Raw genomic sequence first — 25,370 nt, forward strand, 5'->3', positions numbered from 1 at the left:
CGTGGTGTTAGTTTCATCGTAGCATGACAGATGGCTCTGCAATAAAATGGCCTACTTGGACTCAAGAGTTTGCAGATGGCAGCACCGATTAATTTCAGATTCAAATTTTCGAGATGACCAAGTTTGGTTGGTAAAAGAGAAAGAGAGCAATATTGGCTTTTTTATTCGCGAGTGAGAAAGAAATGAGGAGATATACAAAAGACAACTTGTTGAGCAGAACGTCTGCGAATTTCCGACATCATTAACCTGATACTCCAAAGAATAAAAGCAATGATCGATAGCGATTAACAAAAAATCATGTACGTGGCAGTACAAATGTTTCTTGATAACCTTTATTTGTAGAATTTTATGTAACGTTGTGATACCGATTGATCTTATTTACGACAAATTGACGTCACATGTGGAAAAAACGATATGTTCGATTTTCTGAGGGCAAAACCACCGGTGGAGTTATTAGGTAATTTCACCGTTCTACTTTTTTCTAAAAATCTTGATTCGTTCACATTTACAACAGGATAAACATTAACATAAATTTAAGCAGGTTTTTAAAATGCGTAAATATTCCTAAACTTGAGTATTGTTTAGGTTTAAGTTTTTCTGAATTTACTAAAGTGTTGAAATACGGCTGAAATTTCGATAAAAATCACTTTCGTCGCTGCAACGACAATATTGCAATTGCGATATTACGCAGAGACGAAAAAAAAAACAAGAAAGGAAAAATCGTGCGCGCATGCTGGATCGGCTAGAACTGGTTGTGGCCGATGCACTCGGTTTCTGTCAGAGGAGAGAACTCGGCGGATTTTTCTCGAGAGGCAAAACCCAGTCAACCAGTAACCAGTTGCTCGCCACACGGCAATGGCGTACGACGTGTCTGTTTTCGTTGCGGGACATTTGTCACGTTCTCTAAATTATTCTCATATTATTTACTTTGTGTTTGAAAAACTCGTTGAAATACGTAAGTGCGAATATTCGTGTCCATTCGTGGTGTCAGATTAGGAATCGTTGTCGGGTTTTTTTAAGTGAAAAAATTGTTCAATAAAAGTGTTGAAATATTTAAGTGGATAACCGGTAAAAGGAACACTCGGATGTTACATTAGTAAAATCCAACATGGCGTCGGGCGATCTGTCGTTCGGTAAATCATTATTTTTATGTAAACAATCATTACCATCGAATAATTGGATATACGTGACAACTTTTGACAGCTCCATATCTCGAGACTCCAACTTTTAAGTTTATTATTTTTTTCTCTGTCGCCTGATTCAAATAATCCCACCAGTTCGAATACTCTCTGTTTTTAACTTCCACTCCCTTTCCGTCAACAGTAAGCGAAAAATCGCGATTCTTCGCTCTCCGGAATGTACACACAGCATGCGATAACAAATGACACATTTCCAATGATATATAAACGATTCGCTTGCTTTTTATTATGACAATGAAAAATCTCATTTGCGTGTTATCAAACCCTCAAAATATCTCCGGGAATCTTATTTTCAAACAATCAACAGGTGTTTCCATAAATAGGAAAAGGATGAATTTCTGGAAATATCATCTTTATCATGCTTCTACGTCACGTACAAATTCTTTCGAGCACTGACGTATTTTCCACTGTTTTTTTTTTCAGATAGTCTATATTATACTGGAGCAATGAGACGTAAAGCTGCTTACAAATGTTTCCGAAGTTCAAATATTTCAAATATTGCGACTGCGTATTTTTAGGGGTCGTGAAACTGACACTGATCGTATCAAGGCCTTGAAATTCTTTATCGAGGCTCTTAGCCACTGATACGTGATTCAATTAATGGATAAATAAATAAAAATCTTTGAAATCACGTTTCGTGTATCGAACATAAGAATTCGTGAGATCTTGAGGTTTCTTGAAATCTTGATAAATTTATTACACTGTTTACGTTCCGGAGAAAATTTATTGTGAAATTATTATACAGCTTTCGGTCGAACTTTATTCGAAATTGATATTTTCCGTTCTAAGGAAATAGCCTTTCTCTCTCACGACACGATCGTGACAGAATGTTCGGCGTTAATTTGACTTTCTTCACGATTTGAACCACTGAACGCGCAGTGTCTTTGAGAAATCGTCGCTCTGTGTATACACGTATACACAGTGTACGTATATTATGTATATATCCAGCACATAGAGAGGTAAGGGAACATTGAGCCTTGGCTAGAAATTCCACGGTGACTCGGAGACTTCGATGCAAGAGTTGTTCGAAAGGTGCTCCTTGTAAATAACACACCGCGAGACGAGAAATGCTCCATTAGAAATTTATGTGACGAAAACAATGGCGAAGGAGCGATCGCCGAAAGGGGCCGAGAGAAATTTTTTTTTCTTTCCATTATCGTAAGAATTCGATGAAAAATAATGAGATAAGAATCAGCGATATTTTAATTCATTTTTAAAACGTTGTCAAATCATCGATAATTTCGATGAGAAAAAGAAAAATTTATCTCTTCCTTCGCTTCGTTAGAAAAAATGGAAAAAAATCCGAAATTTGAAAATATGATTAAAGTATTGAGATTCAACAACGACGATCTTCTCTTTTGTTTCACTTGATCTATCACGGATGTGACAATATGTCGAATTTGTAGATAGTGAACAACAAAATGTCATGAAAATTGACGTAACGTCAAATGGAAAGGAAGACGGTTGATTTGATGGATTTACTGCACCGGAAGCTCCGAGTTTTTAACGGGGTTTCGAAGCCACATAAATCTTGAAAGGAACATGCAAATAAATTCACTAAATTCGTATTCTATTGTTGCCTCCGTGCGTGTGTGGAGAGTCGAGTAATGGAAAATTGTATTTCTGCAACTTGCGATTCCCACTTCACGTTGAATTATTAACTTGTTTGTAATGTTTTGTTTGGTAAAATGTTTTTTCTCACGTCTGTTTCATGATTTTGCCTCGTACGAACACGAAAATAAAAAGGCTCTATACCGCCTTTCTACCGTGAAGTTTATGAGAAAATATGCTCGCCGACGAGCGGTAATGTCGAACGCGAGGTCTTCAGGTCGTTGCTCGTCAAGTCACAGCTGAGCAGTTCAGTCCTCAGTCAGGTGAGTTGTTTTTCTCTCCATTTCTATCTCCATTTTCCTGCTGCTTTTCTCGCTCTTTGCCTCTCGGCGTCTTTCCTACCGTTTGTCTCTTCACTTCCGCTTTTTTCCGGTTTTTCTTTTTTTACCGTTGTTCGCGCATGAATTTAAGGTATAACTGGATGGATAGGCTTGACCAAAAATTATATCTGATTGGAATTTCCGTACTTCGTGATGCAATAAAAATCTGAAAAAATTCAACAACATTTGGAAAGCTATGAACAACAATTATCAATAATAATATTGCCCAAAAGCTAGTAACAAATTGTTTAAACAATTAATTATTCAATAATTTTGCGGTGACCCATTGTTTTTTTTTACGAATCAAATGTGTGTATTTTTCCGAATGCTCATGAATTTTTTCAGAATTTTCGCGGATTTTTGAAATTTCTTGAAAAAATTTTGAAAAAAATTTTTAACAATTTAAATTTTGGAAGTTTTAGACGACATATTTACCATCAGTTTTGAAAAGTTTCAAGGTTACTGGATCAAATATGTACAAATAGAGCCACTTAAGAAATTTAAAAAAGGGAATTTCAAAAATCCATGAAAATTATGAAAAAAATCATGAGCATTCAGAAAAATGCGCACATTCCATTCGTAAAAAAAAAACAATAGGTCACCGCAAAATTATTGAATAATTAATTGTTTAAACAATTTGTTATTAACTTTTGGGAAATATTATTATTGATAATTGTTGTTCATAGCTTTCCAAATGTTGTTGAATTTTCACAGATTTTTATTGCATCACGAAGTACGGAAATTCCGATCAAGATATAATTTTTGGTCGAGCCTATCCATCCAGTTATACCTTAATCCCGTGAATTAGAAACTTGGCTGGGTGCAATTTTTCAATTTTTTCCTTCCTCATTCCCTCCCCTCTCGTATTATTACTTTTGTTGTTCTCAACTCCCGCGTCATTTGTTTTCGTCGGTTTATGATTTCCGAGGCCTCGGAGTCTTCTTTGATCGCTCTCGCGTGGACACGCGAAGGAAATTGCTTGTTTGCCGTCCTAATAGTTTGTGCGACTCACACATGACTGAGCAGCTCGGTAGGCGCGGTGTATTTGCTTACAATTTTTTTCCCTTGCCCCCAAAGTTTCCGTAAGGAGAATTACACACTGCGAAGAGACGTGGACGATGGTCTTGGAGGATTAGAGTTTTATTTTACGATCCCAAACCGTCGTAAATCAAGAATAAACTTCGAGTCTGCTCAGTGCCAATTACGTTCGTTTCTCATCGTTGCAAATACTTCGAATTCACATTGAGAATGAGAAACGATTGTTAATTGAGAACCGCAAAAAATGAGTTTGGTCAATTGGAAATGTCGTAAAACTTTCAAGATTTCCTCGAAAAAATGGTCTTTTCTTAACTTTTCGAGACTCGCGAGCTTCAGCAACGCCTGACATTTTTAATCCATTTTTCTTCACTCGAGAAGTCGCTTTTTTCACATTTCCTTAATATTTTTGTGTGCCGAGTGATGAGAAAATGTGAATACACTTTCGGTAGCCCCACTCTCGTTCCCCCAACACAAAACTGTCGGCACGTATCGCTCGTAAGGTATATATAAAACGTAATTCGTGGGCGCGATCAATTTATATATACGCACGTACGTACACACGTTAAGGTCGAGACGAGGAGTCTAAAAACCGGCGGGAGGGCCGGGGGGAGGCAAGGGCAGGGAGGGAAGGGGATAAAATCTTCATGGTCAGTATCTTGACTGGTACGACCAGTAACGTCGAGAGAGCATCTTCGTTAATCGCGCGTATTAAGTTGTTGCTAGTCAAGTTTCCAGACGAGCGAGCTTGCTCTCCTCTTCGCTCTTTTCCTCTTTCTCTCTCTTCCCTTATTCTCTTTCTCTCTTTCTGTCTCTCTAACGTACATTTCGTCCTCTAACTCAAAGTCAGGTGGACAAAGTAGCAAGCGTTATAAACATGGATCGCGAGGGACTGAAGGTGACCTTGAAAGCACAGGCTCGAGAGTCAACTTTCCGTCGGAATGAGAAAAAACGAAGAAGCAAAATTCCTGATTTTCGTATTATACAAATGTTTCGATGGACTCGACTCGAATTATCTTATTTCACGTTGGAATCTTCACGTCAATTCTAACTTTTCGTGCGACGAATTATCCTGATTGGAGGGGAATAAATTTACGGATTTCGCGAACTCCAACGCTCGTTGGCGACTCTCAGAGACTCGGCTAAAATTTTTCCTCAAATCTAAACAGTCGCACACGCACCATCGGGAATATTTACTGGTTCTCTCACGCAGAGACAAACGAGAGGCGGAAAGTGATATCGAACGAACGTTATCGTCGCTGGAACGCCCGTTTCGAATACTTCTCTGTCCAATTTCATGTATTCTCATGACAACTCCTTTTTCGTGGGCTCGACTTCCACTCGGACCGAGCAGACGTCATATATTATCATCATAAATTGTAAACCTGTTGCGCAAGCTTTTCTCGTTGTTGTATACACGCAACTTAATAATATTGACCTCGAGGACTCAACATTTTTCACAATTGACGTTTTTTCTAGCAACGTGGACGCTGGAGCTCTGATCATTTAGCTTTTTGGGTTAAAAATCCTCTCGCCTGTCACTTGAAATCTAAAAAAAACAGAATTTCGGTACTTTTCAGGCACTGTCGTTGAAAAATTTTCGGATGATTTTCAAATTTTCTTTCGACGGCCGATTCAACGACGAGAAAACGAATTTTCGTTACTTTTTTTTTCGTAATTTTTGACAAAACTGCAACACGAAATATTCGAGTGGAGCAAGAAATGACGAGGCAGGAAAACACGAAATTCGTTGACGAATTAATCCTAAGAAAAGTGACGTTGAAGATGGTATTTGAGAGAAGAGTAAAAACGTGAATGGTCGCGGTCGGAAATGACAGAGGTGAAAAGGAATGACTAGACTCGAGCGTTTCCTTCCTCGTTGTTGGGTCACGCTCGTTATTTTACAAGCAAATAATGCTCGAGAGTTTTCTGATTAATTGCTACGTTTATGTAGCAGCGGGCAAAGTGAAACGCACTTGAATATCACGCATGACCCGAGCACTCGTTTTATTCTTGATAACGAGAGTGCAATGATAATAATGCAGTTTATAGACGAAGAGGCGAGTAGTTTCGTAGATGTTATAAAAAAAATGCACTCGCTATACTAGGCTCGGATCTACGTGAACGAAGCAAGAATAATGTGGCACAGAGACGCGGAAAAGCTCGTAACTTCCTCGATAAAAATTCATTCGATTCCTTTTTGTAAATATTTTTTAAAAAGCCGAACCAGGAATTTGCCACTTTCAACATTTTATCAACGGATCATTGAATGTAATGAAAAAGCTTGAAATAAATTCGAGTAATTAAGCTGGAAAATACTCGCCTCGTTGCATTCGAGACTGAAAACAAATTTATAAAAAATAAATTCAACGAGCTCCAGCCCGAAATAGAATCGTTGAATGAAATAGCGAAAAAATTCACTGGCTCGGTGCACGGTGAGTGCAAAGATATAAATTGCTGTCAGATCATCGCTGGTCTCTCGCCTGCTCGAGCTCGATCGACGATTAAGGTTTAATGACACCCGGTCATGTCGATGAGAGAAACGAGCGAGGGGTCCGACCAACGGAATACATTCACTCGTCAATGCGTTCAACAGTAGCAGTTAGGGCACAAATATTCATGTATAACGCACCTCCCCGTGCTCGACGTCCTCGACGATGCACTCGCGAGAGAAACTTCGAGTGTGTAGCGTACGATAAGTTACAAAGTTTACACTTTCAGAGCTTTATTTATAGTTTCTCGTCTCAATCGACCTTCGATCGCTCTCGAGGGAGAAATTTCCACTTCGCACTTCATTATCTTTATTTTCCGCAATTAATTGCTGGCTCTTTGAGCTAACTGGTTTTTGTATTTGCGATTGAACGAGAACGTGGACGATGAAAAAGGAAAATGGTCGGAAAAGTGATGAGAATTTAGCGCAATTTTTGTGTCAATATTTTCCTTCCACACGGTCCAACAAAGTACTCGAAATTTTAATGACTTCCGTCCCCCATGCACACATCCCACAACTCATATTTTCAAGGCCCATTCTCCTTCGTTAATCCAACAAAACATCAATCTCCGGTTCTTTTTTTTCAATTTTTTTTTTTCATACACAAATCATCGAGTGATTGCTACGTCATTGCCCACGTGGAAAAATAGATCCTCGGGTACGAACGAGTCACTGTAATCTGCCGTGTGGCTCATGAGCGTACCTTGCGGTGCAGAGCCTCTTCGAATTCACTCTCATCTTCTCGCTTTCATACACATATACGCACGTGCGTTGGCTTCAGCTGATTCTAATGCGTGCGTAGGCACTAACTATGAATTTTTATTGCTCGTATAATATTTAACGTTACGATTTATAAATTTGTTTATTTTTGTGTAAAAATTAGTCGTGAACTCGTTTCGCCAATGCGAGGCCATGGTTTTGGGAATTATTGTTCCAAGGTCATGAGAATTTGAAGGTTGCTTTATGTAAAAAAAATGATTTAGTCTCCTCGGAGTCGACAGTTGGGACAATAATTCTTGTGCATATTTTTGTTCGAAAAATTTGAAGTTTTTTAAACCGAAATCGTGCGCTTGCTTCATCTAATTTTTGTTTGTTTGCATTTCAACAGATTTGGGAACTGGTTGATAGCAAAGTGGGCTATCTCACGAGGAGTGGGCTCTACAAGGGTCTGGCTCTGGTCGCGTTCGCTCAAGCGGGCAAACAGCCTAGTGATAAACTTTTGGAAAACTCAGAATCTCAAGGTATGATAAGACGAATATTACGCTCGATTGGAAAATCGAGCATGGACCATTGAATTTGAAATACTATTTTGTCTCTCCGCAAACGAAAATTTTCACAATTTGAAAATCAGTTCATTTCCGAAAAGGAAAAATCCTTGCTCAAACCCATCGAATAACATTTTCTTTGATTTTCTTGTCGAACCAGAACTTCCTGTACCTGTTTTGGGCGATTGGTCCGAAGTGACGTTCCTCGCTCAGAGACTCTGCCGTGGAAACAATCCTGCAAAATTGGGCATCAATTACACGGACATCTGCAAACTGGATGATATAGAAGTTAATCTCGTGCCTGAAAGGAAAGGCATTTTTTTGAAACACGTGGAATATCTGGTTAGCAGTAAGGTGAGAAGTCGAAAAATTTAATCTTTCTATTAAAAAATACATTTTTCATGCTTTTTTTATTTTCTGAAGTCATTTCAAAGCAATGAATAGTCAACTGGAGAAAAAGAAAACCTTTTGAAATGCTGATTTTGTCAAAAAAATGTAGCGTTATAATTCAACTAATGATGGATCAAATTTGGTTTTCGAAATTAATATTGTTTGTTTACCATTCCACAGGCTTTCAATTCGAACGTGCATAGGCGTTACAACGATTTCGTCTCGTTGCACGAGCTCCTGATCGCAAGATTTCCTTACAGACTCATACCGAAGCTTCCACCGAAGAAAATAGTCGGAGGTATTCGATGAGGAACTTGAAAGTTTCCAATCTTATTTCGCAATCATTTTTCTTTCTTGGAAGTGGTTGAAATTCGTGATATTTTGGTGCCAACGTCACTGAGTTGTTCGATTTTCATTTCAGCTGATTCGCAATTTCTCGAAGAGCGAAGAAGATCGTTACTGCGATTTTTGACGTTGATTGCGAGGCATCCAATAGTGAGACAAGATCCGATTGTTCATTTCTTCTTCACTTACACCGGGGAGGAAACCCAGCACAAAATCCGCGAAGTTTTCAGGCGAGTTCCGGACGAATTCGCCACCTCGGAATTATCCTCGAGAGCCAAGGAACTCGTGCCCCCTGAAACGTTAACGGAATTCGCCAATAGTCGAGACCAGATCAGGGTTATACTTTTAGGAATATCGAGGCTCAAAAATATCGCTGATTGCCTGGCTATCAGGTCGCACAGTTATGCCGCCGACATGGCTGAATTGGGGACTCAACTCACGAACCTCGCCGCTGAACCTTACGGTAGCAGTGGCTGGGCCAGTGGCGGATCTACCGTTTGGCATGACATGAAGAAAGGATTTCACGTTATTTCAAAGTGGGGCAATTAATCGTCGAATGATTATTTAATTATAAAAACATCGTAGAGCTTACTTTTCAATAGAGAAATCTTTTTTTTTTTTTTATTCATTTTGTCACTGTCAAGATTCAAGTAATTGGAAAGGCACAAAAAATTCAAAAAACTGAATTTAACGGACGACTTGAATTGATCTCAAGTTTCCATTGATACATTTGGTTATTTTTACAGGGAATTCAATCTCCTGTCGGCGAGAGCCTTGCAACAGGCTGTGAGAGAGGAAACAATGCTGTGCGAGAGACTCAACCTGCTTCTGGACGTTCTCGTAGCTCATAGAACATTGTGCGAGCGTCACGAACGAGGCGTAAGTGCGGATCATCAAAGAGCTTTGTCGACGATGCTGGCTTTAAAGAAACGGCAGATGCAAGGCGTCATTCGTGGCACGGATGTAAGATAATTGGAATATGGACGATCGAAAAGTATGAAATTTGTCAAAATTGTTGGTCAAGTATTTTTACAACTATTTATCTTATATAGGCTGACACCGTGGAGTATTTGGAAAATAAAATGGTCGCTCAGGAATCCGTTATCGCTAATGTTGAGCTAAGAAACTCATTTTCTCTTCATTGTTTGCACATGGAAACTCAACTCGTACATGCCCATCTCGAAATACTTGCGACTGTGCTGCAGAGTCTCGTTGAAGTTCAAATACGCGGACATTCCGAAGTAAGAGTCATGAGGTTGACAAAAACAAACAATAATTCACACTGTGAAATTCATTATTCGTTTAAAAAAATGGTTAATTGGAATGAAGGATAACAATCAAAACGTGAAATATAAAATTTCTATAAAAACGTTACCGAGAATGAAAACTGTTTTATTCTTTGGTTTGACAGCTCGCAGAAGTATGGAAATTAATCGAGCCCACGATCATGAAGTGCCTCCCCGAGAAAACTACGATCAATTCAAACGGTGTATCGGCCAACGATGGAACTCTCAAGTGACGGAGATTTACAGTCTTCAACTGAATTGTGTTGAAAAAGAACCAACAGAATTACGATATTGAAGTTGGCATCGTTGAAATAGAGCAAAATAAAGTTCAGTATTTTCTACGATTGGTATGCAGATTCATGCAGTGGAAACTGGTCGAATATATTTGGACCTCATCTGCAACGATTTGATGATATAAAATTAGTGGAAAGAATTTTCGTCTTACAACGATGCAAACTTCGACGCACAACCAGCCGAAAAATTCTCATATCAGTAATAAAAAACTAACGTTACAGAAATTAATATTTTATGGTATTTACAGTCCTCGTTGTGTACTTAATATATATATTTTATCAACTGTAAAAAAAATTAAGAATGACGGCACTACTGCATGTACATATCATATGTATATATAGATTTATGTATATCTCATGTAACTCATTCAAGAACAATTGTTACGTCAGGCTAAGTGGGTTGTTGTGTTCTATGAGTGAAAAAAACGAAAAATCAATAAAATTCGTCCATTTCCCAAAGAAAAATCTAAGCGAAAAGAATAATAAATAAAATAATTGGTCCATCGGCTGAAAACAAATTGAAAAAAGACCGCAATTTACTATTTCGATCCTACCGCTACCACTGATTTTAGTTCCACAAGTCGCCGCACCATGTTCGCCACGTGACAATTCAGTCAACAATGTCTGCGTGTATGTACTAAAGTGTTTATAATTTACTGTTCTTATGTTGATTAAAAAATGTGATTAAACCCAACAAGATCTAATAACACGTTTGTATTATCAACCACTGAAATGTTGACCATTAAACCAAAATTCCTCGCACCAGGTACGTGAAGAACTGTGACAAAAAAATGTTTATTTTAGGTTATTTTTTTGTTTTTGCAAAAGTGAACGAAATTCATTTCGGATGATTTTAATTTGAATCATTTCACAGATTACCAATGGCTTTTATTCATGCTTTCTTTCCTCAAACGAAGAATCGATAGTATTTTTGAATGTATCAGTGTTTTCGAATCAAACGATTTGTAGGTTAAGATGACTACGAATTGCAAAAGACAGTCAATTGGAAGGCAATTTCTATTTCTTTTGCATCATAATTTTATATGACGATTCTAAATAAAAGTTTCGTTAAATATATGAAATACTGTCACTTTTCCGAAAAGCTGAATTTTTAATTTCTTCCATTAGTAATTAGACAAATAAGCGAAAGGAAAAATCTCATCTAATTTTCCATTCAGGAGATAATACATGGCAAGAAGACAAACCAGACATCGATGCGCATTCTTCGACTCAGTTTATCTACAACGCAAATCAGTCTTTGGCACTGACACTGCAACGTCAACGGCTCCCGATAGCTCGGAACAAAAACCACATAATATATCTACTAGAAAAATATCAATCAATCGTCCTTGTTGGTGAAACTGGCTCTGGAAAAAGTACTCAAGTTCCTCAGGTATATACGCTATTGATAATCTCTTTGTTTATTAGTTTTCTGTATTAGTTTAATTTTCGATAAGAATCAATTATCAGTGAAATAAAAACATTTATTGTTCTACAATATACGTGTCTGGCCTAGAGAACTATATCGACTCAAGTATTTTGCTCATTTTCTGGAACAATACAGACACGCTTAAGATAATATGCTCGAGATAAATAGCATTTGTGCTATTTTATTTCTGCTTTGTACCGTCCAACGTCTATGGATAAGAAATTCACACGAAAAACCTTGTTAGCAGAATAACATTGTAATCCTGCTTATAATTTTCGTCCAAATTCATAGGCAGTGCAATCGTTTTTCAGAAAATTTAGGAGAGCACAAAATTTTCTAATTTGGCAAATCCATAGCACGTTGAAAATACTTAATTCCTGAATGGGTCTATATTTATTATCCAGGTATTATACGGCATAAAATGGTAGTTTCCTGAACTTTTGATGAATCCAGGACCAGCCTGGATAGAAAAAAACTTTGAACTTTAGATTGTTTGGTCTCGATTTTGAAGATCATAATCCTAGAAGCAGGGATTTGCAAGGTTTGAATTCTATATGAGTGCAATTTAAAAGAATTATCATTTTTTTAAAACTGAACTCGTATGGAATTGGCTGGGATACTATGGAATCGAGATATTATTGGACTGAGTGTAGAATCATTAAATCACCAAAATAAATGATGAGTAAAAAGAACAATTTATCATAAGCAAAAGTATGATAATATGATAATGAGTTTATTTGTATTGAGGCGCGTTTAGCCTATTACAAATTGTCGAACTATTTATACAGCACATTATAAGGTTTTATCACACTTTCCAATGTTTTACATATTTTGTTTTATATTATCTTAAGCTTATGATTACGAGTAAAGATTAGACTTAAAATTAGAGGTGAATAGCTTAGGGATACATAGGCAAATAGGTTTTTCATATTCTCCATGGGGATTAATTCTAGTTCTGACATAAGCAGAAGTATTTTTTGATGATTTTTTATCGAAATGATTGAAAATTTGATTTATATATTTTTTGAGAAATGCAATTTTATTGAAAAATATCCGCCTGTTTTGATGATCGATTTTTCGAAAGAAAGTTTTTTCAATAACATTTTTTCTTCCATCTGCAGAACGGAATGTGACTAATATTGTTATCCAGCACCAACGAGTTACCGGTTTTTTCACGGCTTGAATAGATAAGCTGGTAAAACAGTGACCCAGGCTTAGTTGTACTGGGCGACGTGCAACACGGTTATCTCCGTTCCTGGAGAGGAAACTCATACTACGATTTATGACCAGTACGAGTTATGACGTTGACGACTCAAGACATCTAGTGTAACGCGAGGATATGTCGGAATCTTCATCGATATGCTTCTGAATCCGTTCTCGGAATTCTCGCCAAACATTGTTTTCGTTTCGAGTGATTCTTCGATTTGATCTTTTACTTGGATATTGATTGAACGAAAAAAATTCTGTTTCGATAAGATAACCAAAGGCCAGAGAGATAAAACCAATACTAAGAAGTTTCTTTCTCTAGGATACAGCTCAGGTGTTAATTTTTCCAGTTCGATTGTATTCTCAAAGCAAGAATAGTGTCGCTCCGTTCTTTCGAATCATCTAGTATGCTTAATCATACTAGAATGCGAGAAAATTGAACTAAGAAAGTGAAAATAACTACAAACTACTGAACCAAATTGAATTCTCAAAATACAGAGTGATTATACAACGAATGATTAATTCAGGGAACAGAATTTGAGGAAAAACTCGGTAAAAATCCGATACGAAGAAAATCGATGAAACGAGATAAAAAAATTGTCAGCGTTTCCCTTCGTACCGAGAATTCGCGTGTCTCAAGGAAAATGAAAAAAATAGTTATGCGACGAATACCAGCAGCCACGGAGCTCTGGCGAAAAAGGACAATCGTTGGAGCCTGTGGGCTCGTAGTTTTGTATTTTTTAGTAATGGATATTAGATTGTATTATCGAGTGCGTGATTACAGGATCAGAGAATGGACCGATGAGAGTGATTACGAGCCAAAGCCGGATTGTGATTTGGATCCGCTGTGCAAAGTGACGGTGAAAGGTCTGATGTTGGATTATCCGAATTTTTATATATTCGGGCCACTCGCCGCTCTCGTGAATCGTTTGACAGGGTTAAGTTCCTGTCAATGGATAACGCCCACCGGAATAAGCGTGAGCCACGTTTTCGTGGCTGTTGCAGCAGCCAAATGCATTTCGTCGAAATCCCTGCGGAGGCGAAGGCTCGGTGTCCTTCTATTTCAAGTGAGATCTTGGCTGGACGATTTGGATGGTTTCGTCGCGAGGAAAAGAAGAAACATCGACGGAGAACGCTCGGAAGTTGGGAGCGTCGGCTATTACGTTGACGCTGTTTGCGACGCTCTGGGAATGAGTGCGCTTCTGCTCGGTGTCTTTCAATATTTAAGGACAAATCTGTCGAAGCCCGAATACGAAAAGCTCCAAATGATTCTACCGACCGATCAAAAAGCCTCGGGGGCTTGTGTCGCTTACAGGAAAAAATTGCACGGTGAAAACGTCATTTTGTCGATGATCTTCCTCGGTGGGAGCCTCTTGGCTTCCAGCCTCACCTGGAATCGTTACATTAAAGTTTTCAGTGAACTTTTGGAATCAGATTTTCCACAAGGCTTTTCTACTCACGCCGCACAACTTTACTCCAAACAAACTGAAATTTCCAGACTCAATTCTTTCTTGTTCATCTCCCTCTTGTGGCGCCTAACGAATCCTCACGCTCTCGCCGATTTTCTTCTCATCGCCATTTTCGTCGATCGCACGTGGAGTTACATCGATAAAGCCAAATGGATCTCCTACGGTTCCGTCATTATTTCTGCATACTTGTCTGAATTTTATTATCATGAATCTTTTCTTTACGTTATGGATTCCGCATTCAATACTGATACCAACGAGTCACTCAATATCGTTGTACAGACCGATACACAATTTTAATGAATCGAGATCATCAAACGATTTGGCTCACAAAACAAGCTTCGATCGCATTTTTCTCAAGTTTAAAAGCAACGAAAATGATTTTTATACCCATCAAATAACAGGTGAAGAATAAACTTGTTTATGGTCTTTTTCATTGTTTTTATTCTTTATCCAACTTTTAATTTACCCTCGTAACGAGATATATTTTTGGTGAAATTTGAAAAAATTCAATTTTTCCCATCCCCATGAAGGGAAGTTTGATCCCTCGGTCAAACAGCCATCGAATCTGAATCGACTTTTTTCGTACTCGCTCGCTTCCTCTTGAACAAGATCACACCGACAAAAATTTTAACTTTATTCCTCCGACTGTTTATCCGAGCCCAACAAACATTGACTTTTAACCCTAGAACGCATGACTGGGGTGTGAGCACACCCCACGTGAACTTCAAACTACGCTCCCGTCCTAACAAGCGACATTATCGACTGATTATCGACCGATTTTTTTATATATAAATTCAATTGAAATTAGTTTTATCGTACATCATTCTTTTCGTTATAAAAAAACGAAGAAAATGGTGTAGGATAAAGTCAGTTTAGCATCGTAGGACCGGATTTATAAGCAGAAAAAGAGTGGGGTGCGTTCAAACCCCGGTCATGAGGTTGAGGGTATGAAAAAAGGCACATGAGGTGTAGGGTTAACAATGTTTTCGCCTCAAATTAATCTTGATAGCTTTGTACTGAGTGGATAAATATCGAGCATTATTTAGAAAGGTAAACATCCGTTTTCAGTATGAAAAAAAAACACAATATTCGTAGAGAGCAGCTTTCTCAAGATGCTCATTTATTTCCTTGCCATCTATTAAAAAGTTCTGGCAAAAATTTTATAGGAGAGTTTGACAACCACGGCTCATTGATCATTGGCCAGGAGTCTGCAAACTTGATATTTATGACAGTTCAATATTTACTCGATTCTTTCAATGAAGTTTATTTTTTCCAACAAGAAACTGACAAAATTCGTAACGCCAATAACTTTAGTAGTATTGCAGTGGGGGAAAATGAAAAAATGAACGATCAAAAAGTATACCTGGATAAAAATCGTCGTTTTGTAAAAATTTACAAAAAAAACATGGCGAAGCTAACGAACGACAAAATATGACCAAAAGGTCGAACTGACGTCACATGCGAGCGTATATTGAATGCAGCGTTGTCAAATGTTACTGATCCATTTGTCGTGGAATCCGAATGATTTCTCATCAGATATTTTTTCATATTTCAGCCGATTTTCAATCGAAAGCTTTAAAAACTAAAATACTCATGTATTCTTGAATATCCACGAAATACAACGATCGATTTTTTTTGCGAAATCTTGGATATAACTAACGAAAAAAATCAATAACTTTTCATGTGTGTACGGCTTTCATATGCCGGAGTGATAAGTGTCAGAGAAAAGTCGATATACAACAATTAATTTGCTGTTAAGCTACACGGTAACTAGCGTCGAAATTTTGCAAATCTATCCAGTACGTATTCATTTTTGCCTACCAAAAACATCATCGCGTAATCTTCACCCATCTACCTTTGGGATTTGAAGGCGCTGAAAAAATAGAATCGCACACAATTTTCGTTGTAATACTGTCATATTTGTTCTCTTTATTCATTTGAGTTACATTTTTTTGACATTTATTTAACGAATTACATATTCGATCGTGTTTTTTTCACATTTATTCGACATTTATTTAATGGATTATATTGTATTGTGTTTTTTTTCACATTTTTTCGACATTTATTTAATGAATTATATTGTATTGTGTTTTTTTTTCACAATTTTTCGACATTTATTTAACGAATTATATTCGATTGTGTTTTTCATGGAGAAAACACTTTCGAAAAGTGGCAGTTTAGTGGTTGTATAGTGCATTAATGACTGTAGTGACATTAATGGTTGTAATGACATCAATGGTTATAGTAACATTATTGGTTATATTGACATTAAGAGGATGGATCAGTCGGTATATCGTAACCATGAATGCGAGGGAGATAGTTGCAAATTTCGAAATCGAAATTCTTTGACACAGTTCGACCGATTAAATAAAGGCTCTGTCAGTCGATTTTTGCTATCATTTTGCATAAGGTGACAGAGCCTTTTTTTAATCAATCAAACTGTGTCAAAGAATTTCGATTTCAAAAATTCCAAGTGAGGTTAGTTGACTGATCCATACGCTTTATTGGTTATATTGACATTAATGGTTATAGTAACATTAATGGTTACAGTGACATCGCGATGTTTCTAATAAAGACTACCTGTAGAAAATGATGAAATCATTTCTACATGTTTCGTGAAAGCTTCGGTTGAAAGCTATTAATCGTGACTTGCGATCACCAAAATTGTAATGATGACCAAAAATGATATCAGAGTTTCGGCGATGGAATCTGCTCCATTGCAGAGATCGGTTTCGCAGTAGAGGACTTCTGACTGTACGCCCTGTGTCTGCGAATAACCATGTAAATCTGTCTCATGCACAAAGCAGCCTCGAGACGTTTCGTTTGCTTTGCCTAAAAGAAGAAATCAAAGTTCTGGGGTTTTATGTTGCTGAGAACGATATAATTTTGAGGTTTTAAAATTTGCTCACTTTTTGGCTATTTTTTATGATGAATTAGTCTTTTATGTTTGGGGGGAAAAATTTTATAATTTTTTTTCATCTGAAGTTGCAGAAAAAAAATTTCTTTCTTCACACCTCGGTCGAAAGTACGTACTTTCGGCACCGATTTCAGTGCCGAAAGTATAACATTTCTGCGCTGTCAAAACTGCACGCACTTCATTTGTCTCAACGGGAGCAATAGTATATTACACACTTAGAGAGGGAAAACAGACTACTTCAAACCGCGGGCAGAATTGTCACCCGAGCCGAAGGCGAGGGTGATAAGCACGCGGTTTGAGGTGGTCTAATTTCACTCCCGTGGAGTGTATACGATTTTTCTGTCCGACGCAGGCGGAATGCGGCAACTTCGGCCCGCGCAGCGGGCCGAAAAAACACTTTTCTGCAATCCGAAAGGTTTGACGTAATTATTTTTTTGACTTTTGACGTTTGAATCGATATTGCCTACACGTTTTTTGAAAAATTGTGTCTAGACATCCGCAAACCGTACGAATAAGGTTATATTATTCATTTGGAAATATGTTATGGAAATGTCATATTATTTTCAAGCACTATTATCAAAACAGCACTATACTGCTACAAATCCAAACGAATAACATACGTTTATCCTTCCAGATAAAATCAATGCGAAAGCCAAAAATAAAGTGACCAGATTGATAAAATTAATATTATCGTTCGGAATAATGATCTATTTTCAGGTTCATAGGAATGCAAATATTCATATTAATTATCTTTGCTAATCTTGTTTTTTTGATGCCTGCTCCTCCGACCTGGAGCACTCGCTTCGCTCGTGCAGCAAATGTCGGGGCAGGCATCAAAAACATCTTTTATCGATAGATGCATGTTTCGGAAGAAACGTACTTTCGACCAGCTGTAAAGAAAAATAGTGTACACCACACGGGCAGAAGTTTGATAGCCCTGAACTGCGCGTCAAACTTTCTGCCCTTGTAGTGTAACTGCACTCCAATAGCGCCATTTTTCCGTGGGACACGAGCACCACCATCGGTAGTGTGGATCGTCAATAGTATTGATAGATGCTCAAACGTTTCGCTGAATCTTGCTTATGCGAACGTTGTTTTTTATTTTCGATGAAAAATTTTAAAAATTCTTTCTTGCTACTTACCATCTTCCGGTTGGAAGGTGACGGTCCGGATGCATTTGGCTTCCGGTTCACACTCATCTATTTTGACTCCTAAACCATTTTTGTCGAAGCTCCTAAAACCGCAGGCTTTGCTTGGTGGATCATTGCATTTGTAGCACTTGAGAGTATTGCCTGGAACAACAAACAAAAACATTCGTTAATTCGTCTGCACCAAAGTCATTACTTTATGGTTCGAAGAAAAATCGAGGAAAATGTGAGCAATTATCATCCCTCGCAGTTTACAAAAATAATAAATGAAACGTCAAATGATTCGCCTGCATTTTTTTACTCCATAAAAAAGAAGAAGAAGAAGGAAGAAGAAACAACATTTTTTTCGAAAAATTCTTCTTTCAAGCTAATTCGAGTTTCTGACAATATTCCCTAAAATACAATGGACTTACCCATCTCAAGGCAAACGATAGCAACAATGAAGAAGAGTGCAGGTTTCATCGTATTGATGATGATACACCGACTGCTGACTGGAGGAACTCGAGAACGTTCGTTGTCGAAGGAAGTTAAAGCGCGACTGAACTGGGATGCAAACGACGCGGTACTCCCTGGAAACAGGTGACAAAAGGTGGGGGCTGATTCCTCAGAGGATGGATGAAGCTTCCCCCATAATTCTGCAAGCAGCACAGCTACGAGAGTTTTCGATGGCCAACAATGACACCACTGTATTGCCCAATCACCGAAAATCTATTTTTTAACACGAAATTCGTGATGCTCGTGAGATAACAGGCACGTTCGTTTTAAAAGCTTTGTATATTTTCGATGACAAATCACGACCCTGTGTGTACATGGTTGAGCTAACATTACTCTCGCTGCATTCATTTTCTGGGATTTTATTCTTTTCCATGCGAATTTATTTACACAACGGGATGTGAAGTGTACATAAAAGTACGCGCGTGTTCGCTTCGTCTCGATCCATCGTTCCCAAAAATATTGTTTCCATATTTTTTCTAACGAATTTGAAGAATCGTTGAAAGCTTTTGATATATTCGAGGCAGCAAATCGAGCTCCGTTAATCGATCAACTCCCACTCGCATTCGGCCAACAAAAGCCTCATAATTGCTCTATCGGAGCGGTACTGATTATGAGAATCGATGGGAAATATTCTTCGGCGTATTGAAACTGCTTTCAGGAAGGTCCAACCCCGAGCTGGTCCTTTCAATGCTCAACATTCACCCAATTTTCGGTTTATCTTCAAACATTGTTTGACTAAAAGTTGAAAAATTTGTTCGTATTTTTGAGATATTTTGCAGCCAGGTTTTTTCTCCCAAACTACTGAACGTTAGGATTTTTTCGGATTTCAAATTTGAGTAAAATCCCTTTTAATTTTTAACCTTTTAAGAAGTCACGCGTTACTTGTCATTCAAAAAAGCAACTTAACTTTTTTGCTCTTTTAATGATCAATTAAACGATTTAAGGAAGTTGAGGCTGTACAGTCATTTTTTTTACCCAAAAGTTATGACCTGCACCTTTCAAAAGTTTTATATCAATAACAATTTGTGCCAAATAACATGTAACCTTATGGAAGTCAAGACACATTCAGTGATATCTCCGTTAAAAATGATGCTAAAAATATGAAATTTTTTGGACAACGCGAGCAAGGCTTGCTGAATAATGTCAATTTTTTTTAGATTTATTAAGAGATTTGCTGAGATTATATTAATAACTTTTGAAAGGTACAGGTCATAACTTTTGGGCAAAAAAAATTACTGTGCAGCCTCAACTTCCTTAAAGAAGAGTTGGGGAAAAAAAGACGTAAAACTGGTGAAAGCTCAGTCGAAAACAGGGACGATCCTAGCCTCAAAAAACTGCACAGGAAGCAGATTATTATTAATGTAATCTCAGCAAATCTTCTAATAAATCTGAAAAAAATTGACATCCTTCAACAAGCCTTGCTCATGTTGCCCAAAAAATTTCATATTTTTAGCATCATTTTTAACCGAGATATTACCGAATGTGTCTCGACTTCCATAAGGTTACATGTTATTTGGCCTAAATTGTTATTGATTTATCTCAGCAACGAGGCTCTTAAACTGTCTGAAAATTTAACTGATTTTTTTTTTACACTTCACTTTGTAAGATGCAACCGGTTTAAAAGCGATGACATAATTTTCAATCTAATGCCTCAACTTCCTTAAATTTATTCTCCCAATTATTAAAATAACGTGTTACTTATTTTTTGAGATGATTAAACTGTCTGAAAATTTAACTGATTTTTTTTTTACAGTTCACTTTATAAGATGCAGTCGGTTTAAAAGCGATGACATAATTTTCATTCTAATGCCTCAACTTCCTTAAATTTATTCTCCCAATTATTAAAATAATGTGCTACTTATTTTTTGAGATTGTTCAATTTTTAATAATGTCATACTTTCGGAGTAAAATCGTCAAGCAAAATGTGACAACAGCCGTTTTCTATTAATATGCGTATGCATTTCTATATTTTAAATCACCTGCTCATGGTGTTGTCAAACCTTCCACCGTTTGTGTCGTTATTACTCGATAACCTCGAATAAGTCCAAAAATATTATATTTTCTTATTCTCGTTTTTGGCTCTTCAAAGTTGGGAGGATCCTGTTTCATTAAATCCAATTGGTCGCACAGGAAGTGTGCCTGCCATGGGAGCCTTGAGGCTACAAAAAATGAGATTTTCGTTAATTGCTTTCTCGCCAACTAGACTGTAGATCCTGCAATAATTCCGGGAGTAGATGCACGCTGTATATTTCTAGCACATTTCCAAATTTCAACTGTTAAAGTTGGAATTTTCGATTTCCATTAGATTCGCGTGAGCTTCCTTAATGACGGGGATATTTACGTTGAAATTGACCCGTTTACCACGAAATTTGTACACAATATTGATGAATTTTTCGAGCGGGGTGCCCGACCAAACCAGAGGTCGATTTTTCCACCAGGCTCGTCCATTAAACGTTAAAATTATATTTTCCAGTACCTCGTGGACGCGGGATGGGGTGCGGATGGAAAAATGGTCGGTATCACAGAACCTCGGAGAGTTGCAGCGACTTCGCTCGCGAATCGAGTCGCCGACGAACGAGGCTGCCTTTTGGGAACCGAAGTAGGATATTCCATAAGGTTTGACGACTGCACCGGCGCTGGGACAAAAATCAAAGTGAATGTCGAATTTCGATTTTTTTTAATCCCCCTCCTCAAACTCAATTTTTACTCATTTTTTTGCACGCTTTTCCTAGTACATGACCGAGGGAATTCTATTGAGGGAAATGATGGGAGATCCACTGCTGACGAAATACTGCGTCGTTATTCTCGACGAAGTACACGAAAGAACTTTGCTCACGGACATAATCATGGGACTTTTGAAAAAAATAATCAGGGTTCGTTGAATTTTTATTGAGTAATGAAAAAAAAAAGATGAAAAAAAATATATATATTCTGGAAAATGGTCTTAAAGATTTATCGAATTTTCGAAATTTCGAGCTCGATTCCAGTGAAAATTTCATTTGAAAATCCAAAATACTCAAGGGAAAAGAAAAAAACAATCCATTTTGATTTTCTCCACAGAAAAGAAAAAGTTTGAAAGTCATTGTTTCCTCAGCTACAGTGGACGCTGAGCAACTGCGTGATTTTCTTAACACGAACACGACCAAAGACCGCACGAGCGACACGGCTACGATATTGAGCGTCGAGGGAAGGTTGTACCCGGTCGATGTTTTTTACGTTAGAGGTAAAAAAATGTTTCGTTTTTTTTAAAAATCTCGATCGAGAATTCTCCGTCGAAATGGATCGCAGTAAATTTTTGTGATTCATCGTTCTTTCAATAATTTCGCAGATCCAGTCGCCGATTATGTCAAAGCCGTCGTTGACACCGCGTTAAAAATTCACGAGAGCGAAGAAACCGGAGATATTCTCGCCTTTCTCACCGGAATGGAAGAAGTCGATCGCGCAGTATCTCTTCTCAACGAACATGCGAGACTCGTCAAAGAAGGAAAACGTTGGTGAATTTAGAGCGCTTCTTTATCGCACAGCTCCACATATTGTTCTCAGAAATATAAAAAATTTTAAAAATTCTTTGTAAAACCCGAGACTCTTTTCGAGTGTCGGGATTTTTGTAAGATTTTTTGAACAATCGAATTTCATAGTTTTCCAATACCATGTTTCACGTTGAAAAATTTTCAAACTTTACTCCAATGTTTTGAACAAACTTTCGGGTGGCAATGAATTAAGTGACGAATGGAAATTTGATCTCTCGTTCATCGTTTTCAGTGCAGCTGATAGCGCTACCGATGTACGGTTCGTTGCCAAATTCGGAGCAGCTCAAAGTATTTCGCAGAGCATCGAAAGACTCTCGGAAAGTGATCGTCGCTACGAATATCGCTGAAACCTCGATAACGATACCGAACATCGTGCACGGTAATATTTATTCGCTTACGAAACGTTGGGCTTTTACATATCAGTCGTTGCGTTACGCGGTTGCGAGATGTAATGAGTAAATCTTTTAACTACAAAATAAGGAACGGTGATTGGTCTGACACTCGTTATTTTTTACTTGCGCAGTCATCGACTGTGGATTCGCTAAACTTCCGTGGTTCGAGGTCGAAACGCAAACGAACAGTCTCATTATCGCACCGGTTTCAAAAGCCTCGGCGAATCAGAGAGCAGGCAGAGCTGGTCGCGTGCAATCCGGACGGGCTTACAGGTAACTGACATTTAAAAATTTCGATATTAAATAACGACGATTAATTTTCATTGAAAATAAGATTTTTTCAAAGTGCCTGCTCACACTTTTGACGAAATGAATAATTTTTTTTTTTAAGATTGTACACCGAGGAAGCTTACGAAAATTTTTTCGAATCGACTCCACCCCAGATGCAGCGGGCTGATCTTGCGCCTGCGATTCTCCAGCTCAAAGCCCTCGGGATCGATAATGTTTTGAGGTTTAATTTTCCCTCATCGCCACCCAGCAAGAATCTTCTTGCCGGACTCGAATTGCTCTACGCGCTTGGCGCTGTCAACGATCGTGGTGAATTGACAACGCCCTTGGGAATGACCATGGCTGAAATGCCCCTCGAGCCTGTCCTCGCAAAATGTCTCATTGTTTCCGGTAAAACTGCAGTCTCGAAGTTTTCAATATTATTTTTTTAAGCTTAAATTAATTTAAATAATTCGTTAATAACAGGCGAGATGGAGTGTTCTGAGGAAATATCGACGATCCTGGCGATGCTTCAGGTCCAAAACGTTCTCGTACGACCTGGAGGCGGCCAAGCTGCAATGAAAGCTCGAGTCGCTCATCGCAAGTTCGAAGTCGCCGAAGGAGATCTCTTCACACTGCTGAATATTTATTCGGCTTTCGAAAAAAATAAAACACCCGCTTGGTGTCAGCAACACTTCCTCAATCACAAAGCCCTCAAAAGGGCGATGGAAATAAGAACGCAGATGAGAGTACTGATGAAAAAATTGGACATTCCCATTCTCTCGTCAAAGGGTAAGTAAAAACAGTCGGAATTTTATTTGAAATCTTTCCTTCGTCATTTCACTTGTTTACTAAACTTGTGAATGCACTCTGTTTCAGGCGACCTCGAAAGTATACTGAAATGTATCTGCGCTGGACTTTTTCCGAATGCAGCTTTTCTTCATTACACAGGAGTTTACAAAACGGTTCGAGGCAATCGCGATTTATACATTCATCCAAACAGCTGCTTGTACACTCTTCAGCAACCTCAATGGTAATGGAACGAAGAAAATTATTGAACCTCAAACTCCCGAAGCCCAGGAAATATATTTTACTTGCTCGTGATTTTCCAAGAGTTCCAATTTTTCTACACATTTTTTCAAAAAATTTGCTGAAACTTCGTGTGTGTGTGTGTGTGTGTTTTCAGGATCGTTTTCTGTGAAATCCTCCAAACGACGAAAACCTACATGCGAGAATTGACAGTTGTGAAGCCGGAATGGCTCGTGGAACTTGCACCGCATTTTTTCGAGAGGACATCGATCGATCCTATTTAAGAATTTATCACGACGACAGTATTTATATATTGTGAATAAAATCGACCCAAAGTCGAGCTTTACTTTTTTATTTTCATGAACGCAGTGAGTTGCGCATTTTATATTTTTCTATTTCAAGCTTTTTCCTTCGTTTTATAAATATCCTACTATAGAAACGGTTTAAATATCAAGGGGATTCGATCGCGTGCAGAGCTGCGGTTCGCGCCCACCAAAAATACCGCAAGAAAAGCAAATCAGCGAAAGTTTCAATGCAACGAGAATTTCGTATCTTTTTTTTCTTTAATTACTCTGCGAAAGTGACGAGAAATTTTACGAGTCTTTTTTTCACTTCCGGTTATCCCTGACCCACTGACTATTTCGAATTGATTAAACCTCCAGGCGTCAGGGCAAACTGACGAGTAAATAAAAGTTGCATCCCAATCACCTGATCGCGTTTCCGATCATTTTCCCGCCCCAAATTTCCTTTTTATTCGACCAATTCGAGAATATCGAAATCGCGCCTTGTAAATAATCGAATCGAGCAATTCGCTGTTTACTAATTTTAATTTACAAACTCTCACGAAATCGAGGAATTGTAAATTTTTATTTTTATGAGAAAACGTGCATCAATCTCATTGAATATCGACCGAAAAGCTCTATAAACTATTAATTTTTTAATTCTCACAAATATCGATGACTCACGCGTAAACGTAACGCAAAAAATCTTCAATTTTTTCAAACAACTTGTATCAGTTGATAATACAGTGCGCAGGAATAATTGCCGATCGATGAAAAATAACTTGCATCGATATTTCGTCGATGCCAAGATATTTGCGAGATATTTGAAGGTTAACCACTTGAGAAAATTCAGTTGAAAATTTAGTGGTAATTTATAGTATAATTTAAAATTGGATTCAACAAGAAAGAGGAGACGAAAGGTAATGAAAAAATTTGAAAAATCTTAACCGTCTTAACCATGCGGCAACCGAC

General features: G+C 37.9%; 3 protein-coding genes across 5 annotated transcripts in view; 2 read left to right on the forward strand and 1 right to left on the reverse strand.

Annotated features, from left to right (window-relative positions):
• The first annotated feature begins 222 nt into the window (after positions 1-222).
• On the forward strand, positions 223-10,700 carry LOC122415419 (sorting nexin-8-like). 2 transcript variants are annotated; one of them, XM_043427544.1, is made up of 9 exons: positions 223-457; positions 2,946-3,073; positions 7,765-7,897; positions 8,082-8,275; positions 8,492-8,609; positions 8,733-9,192; positions 9,403-9,619; positions 9,709-9,897; positions 10,068-10,700. In XM_043427544.1, exons 1-9 carry the CDS (start codon positions 415-417, stop codon positions 10,173-10,175), a joined length of 1,590 nt encoding a protein of 529 aa, XP_043283479.1. In that variant the 5' UTR covers positions 223-414; the 3' UTR covers positions 10,176-10,700. The 2 variants fall into 2 exon arrangements, with proteins under 2 accessions (XP_043283479.1, XP_043283480.1); XM_043427545.1 differs by lacking the exon at positions 223-457 and adding an exon at positions 799-1,133.
• A 134-nt stretch (positions 10,701-10,834) lies between these two features.
• LOC122415416 (probable ATP-dependent RNA helicase DHX35) lies at positions 10,835-24,481 on the forward strand. Of its 2 annotated transcripts, XM_043427539.1 has the most exons (12): positions 10,835-11,001; positions 11,414-11,628; positions 21,373-21,552; positions 21,632-21,772; positions 21,960-22,122; positions 22,228-22,389; positions 22,662-22,808; positions 22,953-23,094; positions 23,213-23,499; positions 23,575-23,880; positions 23,968-24,121; positions 24,275-24,481. In XM_043427539.1, exons 1-12 carry the CDS (start codon positions 10,968-10,970, stop codon positions 24,399-24,401), a joined length of 2,058 nt encoding a protein of 685 aa, XP_043283474.1. In that variant the 5' UTR covers positions 10,835-10,967; the 3' UTR covers positions 24,402-24,481. The 2 variants fall into 2 exon arrangements, with proteins under 2 accessions (XP_043283474.1, XP_043283475.1); XM_043427540.1 differs by lacking the exons at positions 10,835-11,001; positions 11,414-11,628 and adding an exon at positions 19,039-19,154.
• LOC122415420 (uncharacterized) overlaps positions 16,237-25,370 on the reverse strand; it is a 37,993-nt gene continuing 28,859 nt past the window's right edge. The window contains exons 2-4 of the mRNA XM_043427546.1: positions 18,818-19,112; positions 18,399-18,548; positions 16,237-17,171 (exon numbers count right to left, since the gene is read on the reverse strand). Of these exons, the coding sequence (XP_043283481.1) occupies positions 16,978-17,171; positions 18,399-18,548; positions 18,818-19,112 (639 nt within the window). The 3' untranslated portion in view covers positions 16,237-16,977. The remainder of the gene's footprint in view (positions 17,172-18,398; positions 18,549-18,817; positions 19,113-25,370) is intronic.

This window comes from Venturia canescens, chromosome 8 (genome assembly GCF_019457755.1).
Source record: "Venturia canescens isolate UGA chromosome 8, ASM1945775v1, whole genome shotgun sequence".
NCBI lineage: Eukaryota > Metazoa > Arthropoda > Insecta > Hymenoptera > Ichneumonidae > Venturia > Venturia canescens.

Bases quoted from the DNA above. Each gene is read 5' to 3' on its own strand.
- LOC122415416 (XM_043427539.1), top strand. From the start codon at position 10,968: ATGTTGACCATTAAACCAAAATTCCTCGCACCAG. The intron at 23,500-23,574 runs GTAAAACTGCAG...CGTTAATAACAG, and splicing joins AAAATGTCTCATTGTTTCCG to GCGAGATGGAGTGTTCTGAG. The intron at 24,122-24,274 runs GTAATGGAACGA...GTGTGTTTTCAG, and splicing joins ACTCTTCAGCAACCTCAATG to GATCGTTTTCTGTGAAATCC.
- LOC122415419 (XM_043427544.1), top strand. From the start codon at position 415: ATGTTCGATTTTCTGAGGGCAAAACCACCGGTGGAGTTATTAG. The intron at 9,193-9,402 runs GTGGGGCAATTA...TTATTTTTACAG, and splicing joins GGATTTCACGTTATTTCAAA to GGAATTCAATCTCCTGTCGG. The intron at 9,620-9,708 runs GTAAGATAATTG...TATCTTATATAG, and splicing joins GCGTCATTCGTGGCACGGAT to GCTGACACCGTGGAGTATTT.